At 40.4% G+C, this 19446-nt stretch overlaps 1 protein-coding gene across 1 annotated transcript; it reads right to left on the bottom strand.

Annotated features, from left to right (window-relative positions):
• Positions 1–9116: 9116 nt before the first annotated feature.
• On the bottom strand, positions 9117–16872 carry krt1-c5 (keratin, type 1, gene c5). Its single transcript, XM_068760811.1, has 8 exons — positions 16486–16872; positions 14919–15001; positions 14017–14173; positions 12309–12473; positions 12092–12217; positions 10772–10989; positions 9835–9863; positions 9117–9232 (listed from the first exon to the last, which is right to left on the bottom strand). Exons 1-8 carry the CDS (start codon positions 16870–16872, stop codon positions 9117–9119), a joined length of 1281 nt encoding a protein of 426 aa, XP_068616912.1.
• Between the last annotated feature and the right edge of the window lie 2574 nt (positions 16873–19446).

The following is a 19446-nucleotide window of genomic DNA, read 5'->3' as shown; positions in this document are numbered from 1 at the left end:
GCAGCCTTCCATAAAAGTCCCTGTGTGGAGCAAGATTTACATAATCCGATTAGGGTCTGGGATTAGCTCCGGGCCTGGAGAACAGGCCCGACCGAGGCCGTTTTCTGAATTGGCCATTCACAGGCCCTCCTGCAAGTCCAAGAGGCTGCACCTGCAGGCCAGGCGCCCTGCTCTCCAGCTCTATCCAGCCTCCATTTAAGGCTGAAAGTCTGCAGACACTCACTGCGGAACATTTTTCACATTAGATTAAACCTGATTTGTTCTCACCTATCAATCAGGAATGCTGGAGATGAGTAGAGAATATGAACAACAAGCTAAGAAACCACTTGTGGAATTTCTCCCATTAAATGAAGTCCCAGCATCTGGGTATGTAGACACCCTGTGGGCCTCTGCATGACAGAATGAGATGACTTTATCACTATGCCTGCTTTTTATTCAGTGAATATGTGGGCAGTTTCTAGGCATATGATTGGCGCTGCAGCTTTAAAAAGGGGCTGAAACAGTTATGTAATGACATAAGGGAAAAAACAATTCAAGGAAGAATGGCAATTATTTGTGGTTTTAGCTGCTCAATGGCGAGGCGTTTCTGTTCTTCTCAGTCTTATATTATCTTAACTAAGAATATTGAATTCTGGACTACAATTTAAATCAAAATTAAAATCAGATTTATTGTCCAAGTTTTGCATACAAACAAAAAATTGGACTAAAGATAATCTTCACAAAAGATAAGAAGAGCAGTAAACGGTGTACATAACAGTAGTGTTTTATTAGTGACAGCCAGAGGAAAGAAACCGCCCCTGTGTCTGCTGGATTTAGCAGAAAGGATTCTGCAACGCTGACCAGTTTACGGTTTAGCTTCAGGTGGTTCCATCTACTCCAATGGACCACCTGTTCCACCGCCCGTCGGCAGGCTCGCTAACGTCCTGGATCAAATCCCAGACAGTGGTACCATCCACAAACTGCAGGAGTTTCATAGAAGGGTCCGCCAAGGAGCAGTCATTTGTAGCGGGACGATCGACACCCTCCTGTCAGTCGATGCATTTGTCCTTTGTTGTTTTGGGGAAACTTATTCAGCTTGGCCGGTTTTGCGTGTTGGTCTTGAGCAAAGCTTAGCAAATGGTGCATACACATCAATCGTGTGCTGGAGTGGTGCCTGTTGCTATGTGGAAATTTGTATTTCCATGGTAACATCTTACACCTATTCTTAAAAGGGTGTTTTTACGCACATTTTATGTGAGCGGTAGTTAATGTGAGCTGTGTGGATTCTTTATACTGAATTGTACAAGTATATAGGTATGATGCAAAATGTATCTGTTTTGTATATACATGTATAATATAAATTAAGATTAATTTATATTACTCTAATCACCCTCTCCAAAAACAGCAGGTGTAAACCTGGACAATGAACTACTTTTTTTCTCTCTCAAATAAAAATCTATGAGTCCATTGGCTGAAAATATACATCAGTCCTAATTTAAATGTAGTACACACATTCACTATACATAATGCACTTTAAAAAAAATCTCTTGTTAAATAAATAAAATAAACATGGATTTAATGTTGGCCTTAGTGGTTAAAATAAAGTTGGTTTTGAGCTGCCCAGTCTGTGCTTCCAAATTACATGAGAACAGAAGCAATTTGCCAACAAATGTAATGGTACAAATATGGGACAATACAATCCAGTTAAATTCCTTTCATCAGTAGCCGATGAAGATTTTCTTACTATTTGTTTTATAAAAAGGAAGGATATATTTATTACCACTTACTGGGGTCCATCATTGTAAAGTTATTGCAGTGCTTGTTGGATTTGGCGGCGGGAACCAATGTGACAACTACTTTGTCCAGTGGCTATACAAGGGCCTTATTCTTTATTGCCTCTTGCTGCAGTTAACTTCTTCTTCTTCTTCTTCTTTTGTGTAAAAAAAATGGTCTTCTTCTGCTGAGATTGATTTCCAACAGGGATGCATAATTATTCCCATCATGCCGCCTGTAATTAAAGATAGCATCACTCTGACCTTTATAGCAGCATTCAGAATAGGATCAAAATCTAAAGGATGGTTTTCGTTTAAACAGCCTGTTACTTCACACAGTAGCAGGCTGTGCTTTCCCAGCCAGTCCGGGGCTTAAGTATGGGTCAGGGGCAGTTACTGTACCACTACACTGCTATTTACCTAGCCGTCATATGTGCAAGGCTTTTGTCCCTGTGCCATTATAAAACAAACCATTTCGTCTGTCTCTTTGTTTGCCCGCTGCTCGTTAGAAGGCTGAGGCCAAGGAGACAAGGGAGAGCGGTAAAAAAACAAAACAATAACTGGCGGCTCATTGATGGTGACTGGCCAGTGCTGGCTTTAGCTGTCCAGAGGAAGAGAGACTTGGAATAGATGTCCCTGGGGGTCGTCTTTGTCTGGGGATCATTCCTGAGGGAGCTGGCTTCACTCTGCTGGCTCGTGAAGATAAGCACTCTCTCCACATGCTGAGAGACGATGATAAGGGGATTGCTTCACTAAATAAAAAAGAAAGAAAAAAAATAACCCCACCATCGGGGCTTCTAAAATGAGAGGCTTTATCATTCTCGCTGGGAAAGACCCTCAGTCCCACTCCTTCCTGTAACCATGAATTACAATTTGTTTTTCACAGGATGAGATTTTTTTTTAATGGGAGGAAAAAACTAGATATCAGTGAAACGTGCACATCCTTAATTCCCACATTTATCCTTTGTCTCTAAATATCTTCATTTTTTTTATGCTTAAAACACATTATGCAGATATTTTCTGATTATTTATTTACTATTTTTTACAGTTGATATGATACACAATCATAGCTAGGGTGCCTGAAAGAACTTATATAGGTTTGAAAGAAGTAATAATCACTGTAGCAGCGAATCACACAAATTGTTTTGAAGTAAATTAATATTAAAATATCAGTATTTTATATAGACTGGACAATTTTCATCCCGATTATTATTAACTACATTGCTGCATTTTATTTATTCTTGGACATCCTAAACAGCTGTTATATAAGCATCCTGTCTGCAAGTGCTCTGGCTGTAAGTGTTTTCTGTGATCAGTTTTGTGTTTTGAATGTTAATTACCTTCGCCAAGGATGTTATGTTTTTGACGTGTTTGTTTGTTAGTCTCTTAAGCAGAATTAAGGAAACACTGCTGGATGGATCTTGATGAAAAAATGTTTTTTAACAGCGATCTAGATACCCGAGTGGATACCAAAAACTAACTAATGTTAGCCTGCTGATTGGTGCCCTCCTGCCTTTATCCACCAACCAGAGGGAATCTGCAGCTGATACTACTGAAGCTGTGGACTCTGTTACGATAGTAAACTCTCCAGTACAGAGTTAACATCGTGTGTTGTGCTCCGTGTTACCTTATCTGCCAGATAAGAGTCTGCCTGATACCTGAAGCACTTTCGTGAGACTGGGTTTAGGATAAGATTCAATAACTAATTACCTCCTCGATCTTCCTTTCTATAAACATATGGGTTTAGATAAACTAGGCATTGGGGTGTGGGCGGCTCGGTGGCGCAGTGGTAAGCACCGTTGCCTCACAGCGAGGTGGTCGCAGGTTTGTCTCCGACTTGTGGCCATTCTGTGAGGAGTTTGCATGTTCTCCCCGTGTCTGCGTGGGTTCTTTCCGGGTTCTCCGGCTTCCTCCCACCACTAAAAACATGCGGCCTAGGCTGATTGGTGATGCTAAATCGCCCGTAGGTGTGACTGTGCGTGTGGCTGATTGTCTGTCTCTGTGTTGTCCTGCGATGAACTGGCGGCTTGTCCGGGGTGTCCCCTGCCTCTCGCCCATTGACTGCTGGGGTTGGCTCCAGCTTGGCCCGCGACCCGATAACGGATTAAGCGATTGGGACAATGAATGAGTGAATGAAGGTGTTGGAGTGCTAGCTCACTTTCGTATTTTTTGTTTTTTAAGGTGTTGTTATTAGTTATTATGTGCAACAAGTTCTAAATTCCATTTTGTTTTCTTAATTTCAGCAGCGTCCACTGCGCAGTCACACAAACAATGATTTTTTTTTTTTTTTACCCTATTATGGGTCTTTCTAACAATTACACACACATGCTTACAGTAATATCTTGACATACGACATACATAATTAGCTCGTAGGTCAAATACATTTTTCTTATAACTGAAATTAATCCGTTCCCTCGGTTTAAAAACACCCAAATCAACTCTAATAACAATGGAAAACGTTTTTACATACACACACACACACACCACCATACAAAATAATATAATAAATGTTATACAGTATTGCTGTAATATAAAATGTGGTTTTATTATGTTTTAATGCCACAGCATTGAAATGAAATGCTTTATTTATCATTACAGTAGTCCCTCGATATAATACGGTTCATCTTCCGCAACTTCGCTGCTTTGCTGAGTTTTTTTATTAAATTTTTCAGATTTGTTTTTTTTTGCATTGAAGCGGCGCAAGGACGAAGAGGCGCGACCGGAGGAACTGTGAAATGCGCGTGAGTTGCTATTAATAACTTCTTATGTGTTCAACCTCGTAGGTTGATCATTAAAATTAAATTCTTTATTTCTAAAAGCTATCATATTTATTTGTTAAGCGTTTGTTTTATAGCGTTCTTATTCTCTGTGTAAAAAGAGGATTTTTACACAGAGAATAGGTGGGGCCAAAGAGCCGCATGCGGCTCCGGAGCCTCGTGTTGCCGACCCCCGCCCTAGAACAACGGGCCCCTCGAAACAACCACACACTAATATATGCATCAAAGGGCCCTAAGCACGCTGAGAGGGAATAGGGTGAAGGCGCCGCCATTATCGGCGCACCTGGAGCCGTTGGCGGGGACGGTGCCTTGCTCAAGGGCACCTCGGCAGTGCTCTGGAGGCAGACTTCGGAAGGCTGAGGCCAAGGCCAAGGAGGCCTTTCTTTTTTTCAACGCTAACTAGATGTTGCAGGGGCGAACTGGAGCATCCCGGAGAAAACTCAGTTATAATTCACTTTTACGTAATCCTGCTAACAAACGCCGTCAAAAACTTTCTGGCAGTTTTATGCCTGATGCCATTCCTGCCGCAAGCCATTGATGCGTTCTTGGGCGAGGTGCAGGAGCGGACCCCATCTCATCTCTGTGTTGATGACTGGAATTTACGTGGGAGATTGTCAAGAATTTATCTTGATTTGTTTTCGTTCTTTTTTTCTAACTAGACGTTGCAGGGGCGAACCGCAGCATTCGGCAGGAATGGCATCCGGCATAAAACTGCCAGAAAGTTTTTGACATTGATGCGTTCTTGGGCGAGGTGCAGGAGCGGATCCACTGGTCATCTCATCTCTGTGTTGATGACTGGAATTTACGTGGGAGATTGTCAAGAATTTATCTTGCAGGGGCGAACCGGAGCATCCCAGAGAAAACCCAGTTATAATTCACTCAAATTGTTCCGTTAGTCCTGTAGTTTTACCAGATGATGATTTGTTTACCACTGAAATAAGTTTTTTGGCTTTGGTTGGGTGTTCAGGTGACGGCTGATAATCCTCGCCAGTTGTTTATCAGTTTTAGGATCCTGCATCCTCAGCGCCAGAAGAACTGAAGTTTCACCCCCAAACTCTTTACACAGGTCCTTCACAATTTGCGTGCCTTTTTTTGATGCTGTTTCCAGTGAGATGCTTAAAGTTCCTTGTTCAATTTCATTCCAGGTATTTTCAAACAGCCGCTCCATAATGGTGTCTTTGTCTCGTAGAAGCTTTGTATGATCAACAAATCTATGTGGCAACATCTCCATTTTCTTAAATATCTTCCAAACCACCTTCTCTGTGATGATATTAACAAGTGTTTTGTCTTGTGTTTTTTTCTTTGACTCCTTGTGCTCTAAGTCTGTTGGTTGTCCATCCATGGGTTGTCCATCCATGGGTTTTCCATCCATGGGCTGTCCATCCAAAGGTTCTACTTCAGGGAGCTTTGTCTTTGGGCCCTCTTTATTGGTCACAACTTGGGTAGACGTAGATGTCTTAGCCAAGAATTCCTTCAGCATCTTACATACATGTTGAACAATGACATTAAACTTGCGGGGGGGGGTCACAGTTTCAAGCATTTTACTCTCTTCAGGTTGCTGAGAGCTTGACAGGGCAGAGTTGACTTTCTCCTCGATCTCTGTGTTTAACATAGCCTTGAAATGTTCAGAGCTAACACTATGGGCTTTGCCGTTGAGGCTCAGGGCTTTACCAAAACTCTCAGGAATGATGTCACCCATGACCTCCTGAACACTCACTAGAGACACGGCTGATTTGCTCTGAAGAGCCTGGATTATGACTTGGGAAGCATTGTTGATTATGTCCAAAAGCAGCTCTGAGAGCTTCATTTTGGTGTCATCATCAGGGGTTCCTGATTTCAGTCGGAGCCACTCTTCAGACGTTAGTCCTTTAAAAAAGGATTCGACGAGTGGTCGAAAATAATCGAGTTTGATCTCCAGGGTCTGCTGTACCTGTGGTTCCATTGGGACGGTTTGTATTTCACAACAAGCGATTTGACTTTGTTCTTCAATCATCAAATCTGGTGTTTGAATAACTGTTTCACAATTTATAGATTCAAATACATCAAAAACATCAAAGAACACAAACTGTGAAACAGTTGTTTCAAATACATCAAAAACATCAAAGAACACAAACTGTGAAACAGTTGTTTCAAATACATCAAAAACATCAAAGAACACAAACATCCTTTTATTTGTATGCTAAAATGTTCCATTCTATAAAATCCATAAAGTATCTGCCACGCATCAAAAGGTCATAAATTGTTCTTTTATCGTTTATAGGCAGGAAGGGCAACCCGATCAGCAGGCTTACATCACTGGAACACATTGCTGGCGTAGGCCCCGCCCTTCAATTACAATAAATGGGATAATCCGGATAAGTGAAATCCGCAATAAGTGAAATCCGCAATGTAGTGATCCTTTTTTTTTTTTTTTACAATTATTATACATGTACATATATGTTTTAAGGCTGTAAAACCCCTCACCACACACTTTATACACTTTTAACAGTCAGGCATTAATCTTCATAGATTGTTTCAGTCTTATAGAATGAAACCAAAGATCAAAACCTGTTTTCAGAACAAAACATTTGTTTGAGAAATAAAGATATATAGTACGTACAGTAAACATTTTCCTATTAATAATGTTAAGGCGTGCAGGTCGAGGAAAGAGCCGCTTGGAGTGCAAAAGAACAAATATTCTACTCGTGCTCTCTTTAGCCTCTCATGGGCTGCTTTATTGGATAGCTTATAGTGCGCACTGGGGAACAGCAGCGCGGCTACATGTATCAACAGGAAGAAACAAAATCTAAAAGGGACGTCATACGTGACGTGTATGCTCCTACAAAATAATAGCCTCTTTTTACACAGAGAATAAGAGCGCTATAAAACAAACGCTTAACAAATAAATATGATAGCTTTTAGAAATAACAAATTTAATTTTATTGATCAACCTATGAGGTTGAACACATAAGAAATGATTAATAGCGACTTGCGCGTATTTCACAGTTCTTCCGACCGCGCTGCTTCGTCCTTGCGCCGCTTCAATGCGCGTTCAAGTGCAAAAAAAAAAATCTGAAAAATTGTATTAAAAAACTCCGCGAAGCAGCAAGGTCACGGAAGATGAACCGCATTACATCGAGGGACTACTGTATATAAAAAATGTATCCACACCGGGTATCCGGATCGCTGTTAAAATTTAATGGGGTCTAAATTAGACCAATATTTTTTTTCATCAAGATCCATTCAGCATTTTTCCGTAATCCTGCTAACAAACGTTGTCAAAAACATAGATGAGCGACCTCCTCCAAAGCAGCTCATTCCCCTCATTATTAATAAACAATTTATTATAAACTAATCTTCTTCCTCTCGGCTTGTCCCGTCAGGGGTCGCCAAAGCAAATCAACTTTCTAGTCGGTTACGAAGCGCAAAAACGAAGAATCAACTGGACTTGTCAAACATGAACATCATTTGGTTCTTTATTGACACTTTACATCAGCTTTGACAGATTTGTTTAGTTTCATCATAAAATTAACAAACTTGCAATGTTATACAGTGAAGCTTTAATGCAAATGCAGCAGCACATATACATTTGCAGTGTAAAGACATTGTGCATCGCAAGAACACAATTTCAATTAATTACATTTAATGCAACATTTCTTGAAGTCATTTCTTCCTGCACCCATTGGTTTTATCAACCACATTTTATGACAAGCTTTTATTCCACTTGTGCACTTTTTATGTTTTGTTGTGTGTTGACTGAATTGTGGTGTGTCTCTGCTGGCTGTGAAACAAATTGCCCCTCACGGGGATAATAAAGTCTAAAGTCTAAAGACATTCAAAATTAAAATTTTCCAATGCTAAAGGAAATGATTCACCATTTGGGAAAATTTTCTCAAACAGTTAGATGAAAAGATTGATAACGCTGATAATATTTTTCTGCGCAATTGATATGAAGCTACAGCCATCATCTAGTTATCTTAGTATAAAGAGTTTGAGATTAAAATTAAATTAAATTAAAACTCAAACATAACGTTGATTAGTGAGTGAGCTTTAGAAATCCTGGGAGGCATTCATTTCCTGCAAGTTGGTCATCGTCAGATTTGCCTAGCATGAAACATCAAATAATTTGATGTTCTTTGATGTTTCAGCTCTCAGTTTCTTTACCTCACAATCTTTTCATTTAATTCTATGTGCAAAAGCACTTTACAAAGTTTTCCTTTACAATTCAAAGGAGTGAATGCTCCTTTTTTCGGAATGGAAACAATTAAGTTGTAAAATCACATAGCAACTACTTTCCTATGAAGGCAAAATAAGTAAAAGACAGGAAGTAGACATGACAGACTGAAATTCACAGTGGCAATGTCCCAGCCCAATGTACCAGTAACATCACTACACTATTCTAATAATTCAGAGAGTTGTTATGATATGATCAAAAGTCTACTCTATTTTAGTAATCATATGTAGAAAAATATATAATATGGGTGGTAAAGGAAAAATATCAATAAGACAGAGCTAAAAATAAGACAAAGATAAATAAAGAATGTAAGAACTGATGCAAATCCAGCAGACAATTTGAGTTACATTATTAATCCTCTGCACAATCTGTGGCTCATTTTTTGCGCTCTTCAATCTGCTCCACTTCACTGGACTCATCTACCACCTTGCCATTGATCATGGTCTGGGTTACAACTTTTACAATCTTCCTGGTCCTCACATCCGGGTCTTCTGGAACAGACAAAAACATCATGGATTGATACGTTAGTCAAAAAATGAAGTACTGATTTAGCTTTTTATATTTTGTAGAATTAAAATTAGGTAATTTTCTTTCTAAAACGCAGCACATATGCCAACAGGATTTTGTGAAAATGAGAATTGGCTGTTTATTGCATAGTCCCCTGACCCACACAAAGAATTGTACAACATACCCTTTGTCAGGTCGTGGCATATCCTTTGTTCTTTTGGTAGCCTACAGCAGTGTACATTGTTTTTTGATATGTACTATTGAGAAGACGATCTACTTTCAGCGTCAAATTAAAATCATCTTTCCATGAAAATCTCAAAAAATCTAAATATTATGTTATATGAGCAGAAAATATGATTACTGCGATGAATTGACGGCGGTGTATGAATGAATATATGATTAATTTAAGAGGAACAGTTAATAAAGAAAGTATGTGCGTTTTACATACTTAGAAAAAAACACCCACTTTTCAGATTTACTTAAAAAAGAATGGAAATAAAATACAAATAAAAATGTGTATAAAATGTAAAATCAGAGGGCACAGCTGCCTGCCTGTAAATTATTTTGAATCTAGATTGCTACTTACTTTTAGGAGGTGGAGGGGTTTCTTTCACCCTGTAAACCAGATAATTATAACACTTAATCCAGGTGAGCAAAATCAGCAGAGACATTTTCATTCAATATGCATGTATGATTAAAATATGATTGTTCTCTTTCATTCTTTCTGAGTTGCATGTGAATAGTGATGTCTAGGGGTCACTGGATAGTGGCCCACAGGTTAAATCCAGATCAAGTGAGACTTCTACCTGACAGCCACGTGTTTTGTCAGAATGGAAACAGGTGTCATCTAAGGGAGTTAAAACAGGCCAGTCCAGAAGAGCGACTTGGGTCCAACAATACAATAAGCTGCAAACATATACAGCTAATGATGCCTGAAGACATGCATGTTTAGTAAAGTGAGGTTTGGATCCCTAGAAACACTAGGAGTAAGGACATGGAAAACAAATAACATCCTTATTGCACAATAATCAAGAGCGCATCTTGCATAGCTTTAAGAGTTACAAGGTGCTAAGCATGCTTTTGACTTATTGGATATACAATCTAAATGGAAGACCCCGTGCTTTGCTTTATACTTAGTCCAAAATGTAATATTGGTAGGTGTATTTTATTTGCTTTGGACAAAGCCAAGATCAGAATTTAAGAAAAACCAGGGGTGAGGGTTAAGAAAAAATAAATACATTTATTCTGAACATAAGAAAGACAAGGTGTGGTTGTATTTGTGGGCATCGTCAGACCAGCCATCAGGACGTTTCTCAAAAGGACCACAAACGTGCACTGAATGTCCACCACCAATAGTAATACTGAAGGAACACAAGCTGCAAGAGGTTGATAAAGCCGTTTTAGCTCAGCGTGTCAGACTACAATAGTTTGAGATATATTGTTTTTTTTGCATTATAAGGCTATTTTGTTGTTCACAGGCCCAGTAGAGTTTTGTAGTTTAATGATCCTCACTCCCCGCTTACATTTCCTCTCCTTCCAGCAGCCTCCTATAGGTGGCAATCTCCATCTCCAGGTTCTGTTTGATGCGCAGCAGCTGTTCATAGTCAGTCTTGTTGCGTTGCATGTCCAAGCGCAGCTGAGACAACTCATCCTCCAGATGGGTGAGCGTGTTCTGGAGACGCTCCATCTCCAAAGAGTACTTGTGTCCAGTCTCTGACAGATTCCCTTCCAGCACAGCTACCTGTAAACAGAACAGACAGTTAAGATGATCAGTACAGCACATTACATTTCACTGACAAGCAAGACTTTCTGCCCTTCATATGTAAGTTCCAGTTTTCGTGATAGAGCTGACTTTAAAGGTATCAACTGTGATGAGTGGGATTACAACACAATACAATCCTCGCCTCACATCTTAAAAGGAAATAATTAACATTTTGGGGAAATTGTAATTTCCTTCTTGTTGATAGCTAGATGAGATGATTCAGCCGGATACCTTTCATATCAAATGTGAAGCTACAGAAACATTCTGGCCACCTGATGAATTTACCTCCAATATTCAAAGTCCTCTGAGCTTTTCGTCTCCAGTAACACCTTAGAAATAAATAGATTCCCAGTTGGTTGTGTCTGTGCGCTGGGTAGGGGGTGTTCAGTAGATATATTTTGTGATAGAATGTCACTGATAATAGTGGCCAATCAAAGTGTACTGGGTTCCTAACCCAGAATAATGAGCTGAAAGATGGTACTATGCTTCATGGAGTGGCTGAAGGGAAAAGCAGCGTTAGTGACCTCTTATGGTTCGACATTAATTCATGTGGTGGTCATTTGAAGATGACTGAGAAGAGGTTTAAGGGGAATAGATCCCTGTGAAGTATTAGCCCCCACATATTGCTTTGTATAATAGCCTCTTGAGCTTACACCTTCTCATCATCACTCAACAGCGATACTAGAATCCTTCAGCATGTTGTTATCTCTGCATTCAATAGCGTGCTCGGTAGGCAAACATCCACGAGCTATATTTGCCTTCACTGAACACCTGTAAACACTTTGATCTTTCCCCACATGTGGCAGATACACAAAAACACGAGCTTGTTTGACTTTGACTTCGTTACACTGACAGATTATTAGCGCAGAATAACATTGCTTGTGTACTTTGAAACATGAGTAGTTTGCTGACACGGAGAATGCAGCTGTTATTTGTGGACATACTTTGCATGTGTTCTGTGTAAAGGAGAGATACGATAGCTGGGGGTTGAGTTCTAATGCTAAAGGAGGTGGAACATATAATGAACTCCAGTGATTTATAAGTGCAGACCACAACCAAGCATTATATCATTTAGCAGCACCTGCTTGCGAAGGCTATCGAGTTCAACCTCCAGAGCCTGCAGGAAACGTCGTCTCTCACTGAGTTCGCTTTGGGCACAACGCAGAGCCTCGTTGCTTTCTTTGACCTCTGACTGCACAGCTTCCAACTGTGGACACACATTACAACAATATACGTAAATACAGGAATTGCAAAAAGATGAGAATGATCCCCGGAAACGTACTCATGCAGGGACTGACCTTCTTAAGGTACCAGGCTTCAGAATCTTCCTTGTTCTTGCGAGCGATGCTCTCATACTGAACTCTCAACTCAGCCATGATGGCTCCCAGATCAGGACCCTGAGCTGCATCCACCTCCACATTCACCTGCTCGTTGGCCAGACGTGCCTTCAGAGAATTCACATCCTGCAATGGTTTAAAGATGGGAAAAGTGATGGTAGATACATCTCTACCTTGCCATGGGTGTTTGGAAAGGAAACTACAGGATCTGTTAACACGTGTTTAATTATCTACAATTGGAACGAAAGTTATTCAACCCTTATTATGTACTAGGTCTACTGGCAAGATACACTATCAGCTGCTGGGAACAAAAAGAAAAGACTCAAAGATGAGTCTAAATAACTCAATTACACAAATACTCTCCCCCACATTGAACACAACCTGCTATTTGAATTGACATCTGCAGTCTCAAAATGATTCGAATAGTTGAAGAGCACACAACTGTAAATGAGATGTTGTGAAAACACGATACGATTGACCAACTCTTTAGCAGTAGGGTCCAAAGTTATTTCAGTTCAGGCCTAAATTTACCTAAGGGGTCCATGCTCTAACAATTGAAAAACTATACCTGATCTTTTATTTGTAATTTTTTCTTTCATTGTTATTGTATTGTTATTGTTATATCTTTTTTTATTTGAAAACAGATAGGTGAAATGTTTTACAAATATAAAGGATGTTTAATGTTTAACCAACAGTGATAGAATTAATTGATGTATTTGGGAAACTTCTTTACATTTTTAATTAAAATAAACTTGCAGTGAAAATTCTGTAGAAATGAATTAATGTGTGAATAAACTAACGTGGTAAATTAAATCTGAAATTGTCACAGCAATTGTTTTGTAATAAATAAAAAAAAAAATGTCACGCCTCGAGGCGGGCCGGGATCATTCCCTCACTATCCCTCCATGTCTTCACCTCACAGAGCTCCAGCAATCACTAGATTCCCATCACCTGTGTTCCTGCCAGCACCTGCAACCCATCCCCAATTAGCCAGCACCCTATTTAGACCCGGTTCATGCCACACCTCACGGCGAGATCGTCAGTGATGTTTCCACGCGTTCCAGCACCCTTCCAGCACCTGCCTCCCCCTTACCGACCTTGCCTGATCCCGGAATCCCGTCTGCTCACCCCCCACCTCGGACCTGTCTGCCTGACCTGCCTGTCTTACCCGCCAATAAAAGCTCTGTTTGCACTTCTGCTCGTCTGCCTCGCGTTTGGGTCCTAACCTGTCTTAGGCCGCGACACAATAAGACTTGATCTTACAGTTCTGTCCAGTTTAAAGTTTTAAATGCCCTTTTCTAGCAATAATTTGATTCCAGCCCTTAATTCCAGTTCATTATTTTTAATCCCCATCAGATTTCATTTATTCATTTCTTTCCTCTCACGCATCTGTGAGGGTTCATTCCACATCCTGGATACCACACCTAACTGTCTAAACACACCATCCTGGTGTGTGTTGTCTGGATATCCTGAAGCACCCTAACCACAAAGAAGGAGGTGTGTCTCTATAGTTCCAGTAACTCTATCATGTTTCACATTCAGGAAATTGTTCAGCCTGTCTTAGAACAACACCATTTTTGGACGACATTGACAATTTTGGGGAGAATCTAAATGGCTTTCATGTAGCTTCACTAAACTCATTTTGTCTCCAGCCTTAGCAGGACCTCACCTCATCATGATTCTTCTTGAGGAAGTAAAGCTCCTCTTTCAGGCTGTCCAGGTCTCCTCGCAGTGTGGCAATGATTTGGTCATGGTCGGACTTTGCCCTCCTGAGGGCCTGACAATCCCTCTCTACTGACTGGCACAAAGTCACCTCTGCCTCCCATCTACGTGGAAGAAAAAATAAAGCAAATGTTCTATTCAAAAAGAAAGGTCATCATTGGCACACATAGAAAGCCATGCAAATCAGAGTTTGGGCCTATCATACATCATCATTATATTTGAGTCACAGATCTATTTACTAAAACTTTCTTTTTTTGATTAGAATCAATGCTAATCTTTTGTGGAAAAGAAGTCAGTTACTTTCTCAGTAAGTGTTTGTATCACTGTAAAATTTAAAGTAAAACAATTCAAAACAATAATAAAAGCATTCAGGAAAAGTACTTCGGTTTTTCTATGTAATGTTCTGAAGTGGAATCCCAAAGCACAACATTCCAAGATGGAGGGAGACGTGTGAAAAATACCCTGCATAGAGCTGTGTAAAAAGTAAACACGCACTTCACTGCTTATACCATAAATCTCTGCCAATTGATGTATTACTCCTTCACATCAGGTCACAGAACATACCATCAACACACTGTGAAAAACACCAGTGGTGCACCATCTTTCCTTCAGCTTCATCTTGCCAACTACGGCTTGTTCAGAAATGGACGATGTCCCTCTGACCTGCTCAATCGATCACATCCTGAGCTTCCTGATGCCGTAGTTGTTTGCCTCTGAGCACCGTGGGAATGGAGCTCTTATTTCACATCCTAACATAAAAGTCATTTATTCACTTTGCTTTTCAGTCTAGCACTCCCGTGTGAACACTCACAGGCAAGTTAAAGAATGGAACCTCTGTGTGACACTCACTTGACCCTGAAGTCATCGGCTGCCAGCTTGGCATTATCAATCTCCAGCATGATCCGGGCGTTTTCCAGCGTCTTCTTTCGTACCTTAGCACAGATCATGGCAAAAAAGTTAGGACTGGTATGCCCAGAGGACATGATCATTTTTTTATTATTTTTTTTAATTTTATTTATTATTACGATTCATTCATTCATTTTCTTAATCCGAAATCTTGGTCGCATGATCTACTGGAGCCTATCCCAGCAGTCTCTCCAGTTTCCTCCCCACATGCAAAATAGGTGCATTGGTTACACTAAATTGTCCATAGGTGTGAGTGTGTGTGTGTGTGAATCATTGTCTTTGTGTGGTCCTGCGATGAACACCCTGGACAAGATGCCAGTTCATCGCAGGACCACACAAAGACAATGATTCACACACACACACACTCACACCTATGGACAATTTAGTGTAACCAATGCACCTAATTTGCATGTTTTTGGTGGTGGGAGGAAACTGGAGAGAACCCACGCAGACACCGGGGGAACATACAAACTCTTTACCAATAGACCCCAAGTTGGAGTTGAACCTGTGACCTTCTTGCTGTGAGGCAAAAGCGCTACCCCCTGCGGCACCGTGCTGCCATATTATTATTACCATTATTGTTTTAGTAACTATGGTTGGCAAGGTGACATATTTTAACAGGTGTGGATTATGGATTTTGGACCTGTTAAAAAGATTGCTGCAGGAGCTTTGTACTCTTTCTCTCATCACTACCGGCAACTAAGCAGCTTAGACGTGACTAATTGTGAGTGATGTTGACTTAGAGGACAGCCATGTTTTTATTTCAAAGTAAATGGAGAAAGCTGTTTTTCTGCTTTACAAAACAACCCTAAACTCCAAGGTAGAATATGAGCATCCCAACATGATATCAGGTGCATCGAACAAAGGATGATGCCAGCACCAAGAGAAAAACACACCTGTGCAATGAATAGGTGCTTCCAATAACACACAAACAGGGCAGTATGCAGTTTCTGCCAGCAGGAATCTCCCAATAAAGGAAAAACAAAAGACGTAGCTGGCGCTGGTTTGTGGGAGTTTCCTTTTTATTTATCAACCACTGTTACCAGTGAAAAATTATCTGATGTGGCTCCGTCAACATTGTTCAAGGACAAGGCAATTATTAAAGTTTTCATTCAAGTTACATTCAGTCACATTCACAGACATTGTTCCTCGCTCTCACACTGATTCTCCTCTCGTTGTCATAGCAACAAGCACAAGCAACTAAATTCTATCCAGATGAGAATACAACAATGGAAACAATGGTCTCATCACTTTAGAAATGAAAGCATGACATTTATCTTTGGGTTCCGTTATGGCTTTAATGTGTCGAGTAATAAATGTTACCAAGAAGGGTTATACAGTCGAGATTCACCTGACTCTACCTGCTGTGACTCTGAGCTTAAGTCTATCAATATGTACACTTCAAATACTTGACACTATTTACAAAATGAAACACATTTAATTTCTAACACTGACTACAATCAAATGTTCTAATAAATACATTATTAAATGTCATATGCTGCTCACTCACCTCCTGCCCAATGGCATGTGCCTGGGCCATCATCCCCTCGATGTCATGCCCTTTTGGATTCCTGTCAAGCATGAGCTGCTTGATCTTCACCTCCAGCTCAGTGTTGGACCTCTCCAGCGAACGCACCTTATCCAGGTAGTTGGCCAGCCGGTCATTCAGGCCCTGCATGGTCTCCTTCTCGCTTGCGGCGACGCCGAGTCCATTGAAGGAGAGGCTGGATCCCAGCATGTTGAGGCCGTTGCCCATTGAGACAGAGCGGGACAGAGACAGCGTGCCGACAGACACAGGAGGCTTGGAGCGAATGCTACGTCCGCTGTCTCTCACAGACATACTGGAAAAGGACGGCTGGCGTACAGAGTAGCTGCGTATAGAAAGAGTGGTGGCCATGGTGTCCACTGCAGAAGATTCAAACAGAAGCTTCAACAGCACGCTTATGAAACTGAATGTGTTCAGCTCCAGAAAACAGCCAGACACTGCAACATTTGTGCCAGTAAGAAAGACAAAATCACAAATGTTTACAATGTATTTGAGTTATGAATTAGACTTAAGTATATCCTTGACCCTGGAAAGGGCTGTTACATTGAGTTGTATTATTTTAATCCCTGTAGTTTTGGCCTCTATATCCATTCTAAGTCTCTGTGTGCATGCAAGTGTTCTTAGTCAGTTTGCATGTTTGCTGTGTTTTGTGACTCTCGGGGATGAATGTCTCTTGAGAGGGTTTGATTTGATTTCCTTGAGAAGCCTTCTCAGCAATCCACCTCACCCACGGATGACGTGGTGAGCCTATTTGTTATCTGGATTGATGACAGTTGAACTACAAGTGCTAAATATTAAACAGTATACTTCTGTTCTCGATAGTTATGATGTAAAACTACACACACAAAAAAAAAGACAAACACTTACACAGAGTTCAGTTCTTTAGTAGATATTCTCTTGTGCCGCTTGGTCAGGTCTCAACCCAGAGGAGTGAGATGTCGATGTTGCTGGACTAGATTTCACAGGTGAGTTTTGGTTGCAGAGACGCTTTGTTGGGGGGGTGGAGCCAGTTTTTGGTGTCTAATCCCATACAGGAGGATGCAACATGACACCCGGAAGAGGAGTGAAAAAGGAGTGTACATAGACTAAACTGGCTGGTCTCAAAATTGAGTTTGAAAAAAATAGGTCACTGTTGATAGTTTACGTATATGATATAGTTGATGCAACAATAAAACTTCACAAAAGCTTGCCTTTAAATATGGACTCAAATAAAACCCAATTATGCAAGGATGGGAATTATTTGATCAAAAGTAAAAAACACACAAAAAACAGTACCCTATCTCTAAATATATGGTATTATATACTTAGGTCTTTTTCAGTGCATTGAAAAATAGCCTGATTTACATTAATGTATGTCAAAGACACAAGATGGAGCGGCTTGAATTGATTAATAAAATAATCTGAACATTAGCTGACAGAAAATAAATGACTTGACTTTGAGTCACCATTATGATGGAAAACGATTGAGTATTATCTCTATTTCTATACAGCACACCGTCTGGCTTTTGTGCCATTATTTTTATCCATGTCTCCGTAAAGTAACAATCTCATTCCATCCTTGTACCTTTAAATTTGGACAAACCGGTGTGGCTGTCAGGCTGGAAACATTCGATGTGCTGTCTCCACAGTGATCTCATTGAGAAAGGGCACAATGCCCTCTGAGCACAGGCTTTACCTGAGGTTGCTCCGATGGGATGGAGAGAAATGGGAGGAAGACAGAACAATGGAGGGACAGAGTGAAAAGAAAGCAAAGAGCCCTGAGAAATGCGGGGTGTGGGTTTGGTCGGACAGGAAACCAGGTTACTATTAACGCGCGGACAGACAGAAACAAATGCAGGCACATTTTCTTTCTTTGATAAATGTCGTCTATCGGCCATCTCTTGCTATCAGATGCACAATCCTGTGTCTTTGTGCGGTAAGAAGTCTCTGGCGAGGATTCTTTTCTTTGTAGGATCAGATCACTCAGTGACACTTGACCTGGTTTGGTGCTTTCCATATCTCCACCCATTCCTTCCTTCCACACACACACACACAGTGGAAAAACAAATGACCTCAGTTTATGGTCACACAATCATATCAAGCCTTTAACTGCAAAAGAAGAAAAGAGCTCTTAGCTTTCTGTACGGCTCGGTGAGCTAGAGAAAGTTAGTATTTGAGAGATAGATATGTTTTATGACATGCACGAATGCTGCTTCTCTTGTATTAACAATGAAACGCTTGCTTGTAGTTGTGGCTGACTGGCTGTCCTAAATGAAACAACTAAAGCACTGTACCGCCACCTAGTGGATTTAATAACATACTACAGGAAGTAGCTTGAAACATCAACTGCTCTGCAAGGCATACATTGTGGGAACGACTCTGATTTCAAAGTTTAAAAATGTTGCTAAACAAGTTTGCATTAAGACATTAGACCAAGGAATCTACACTATAGGAATTTTTAAAGCAATATATAGCCAAATCATTGATCATCATGCAAGGAATATGCATCTGTGCAGTGTCTTTCTTTGTGTGATAGATTTATCTTACTTCTTGCTCTACAAAAGAGGAAACATCAGTCAGCACCTAATACATTTCAAAGGAAGCTTCAAAAAGGGAAAGTATTTTAGTGCTGCGGATGCAGGTCTACGGTAATTGTGGATTCAACATTTAAAGTCGACATACTTTAACTCACCGTACAGTTTTTTCACTCAACCTCCAACCATTGTGATTGCAGGCCGTTGCCTTTCTTGCAAATAGATTTAGGTTTCTTCGATTGTACGTTAGTGTTGCAATATTTTCCTAACATGTGGCAATTCGAACGGAATTTTATATCTAATTCACCGCAGGAGATTGGTTTAGAACTTTAGCTTCTGCTCCAGTGTCTTATTATCCAAACTGAAGTATGTGCTACAAGATTTAAAAATCCATTTTCTTCCTACCTAAAGT

Source organism: Brachionichthys hirsutus, chromosome 4, assembly GCF_040956055.1.
Source record: "Brachionichthys hirsutus isolate HB-005 chromosome 4, CSIRO-AGI_Bhir_v1, whole genome shotgun sequence".
NCBI lineage: Eukaryota > Metazoa > Chordata > Actinopteri > Lophiiformes > Brachionichthyidae > Brachionichthys > Brachionichthys hirsutus.
The sequence above is the reverse complement of the archived record's forward strand: the minus strand, read 5'-3'. Positions and strand labels throughout refer to the sequence as shown.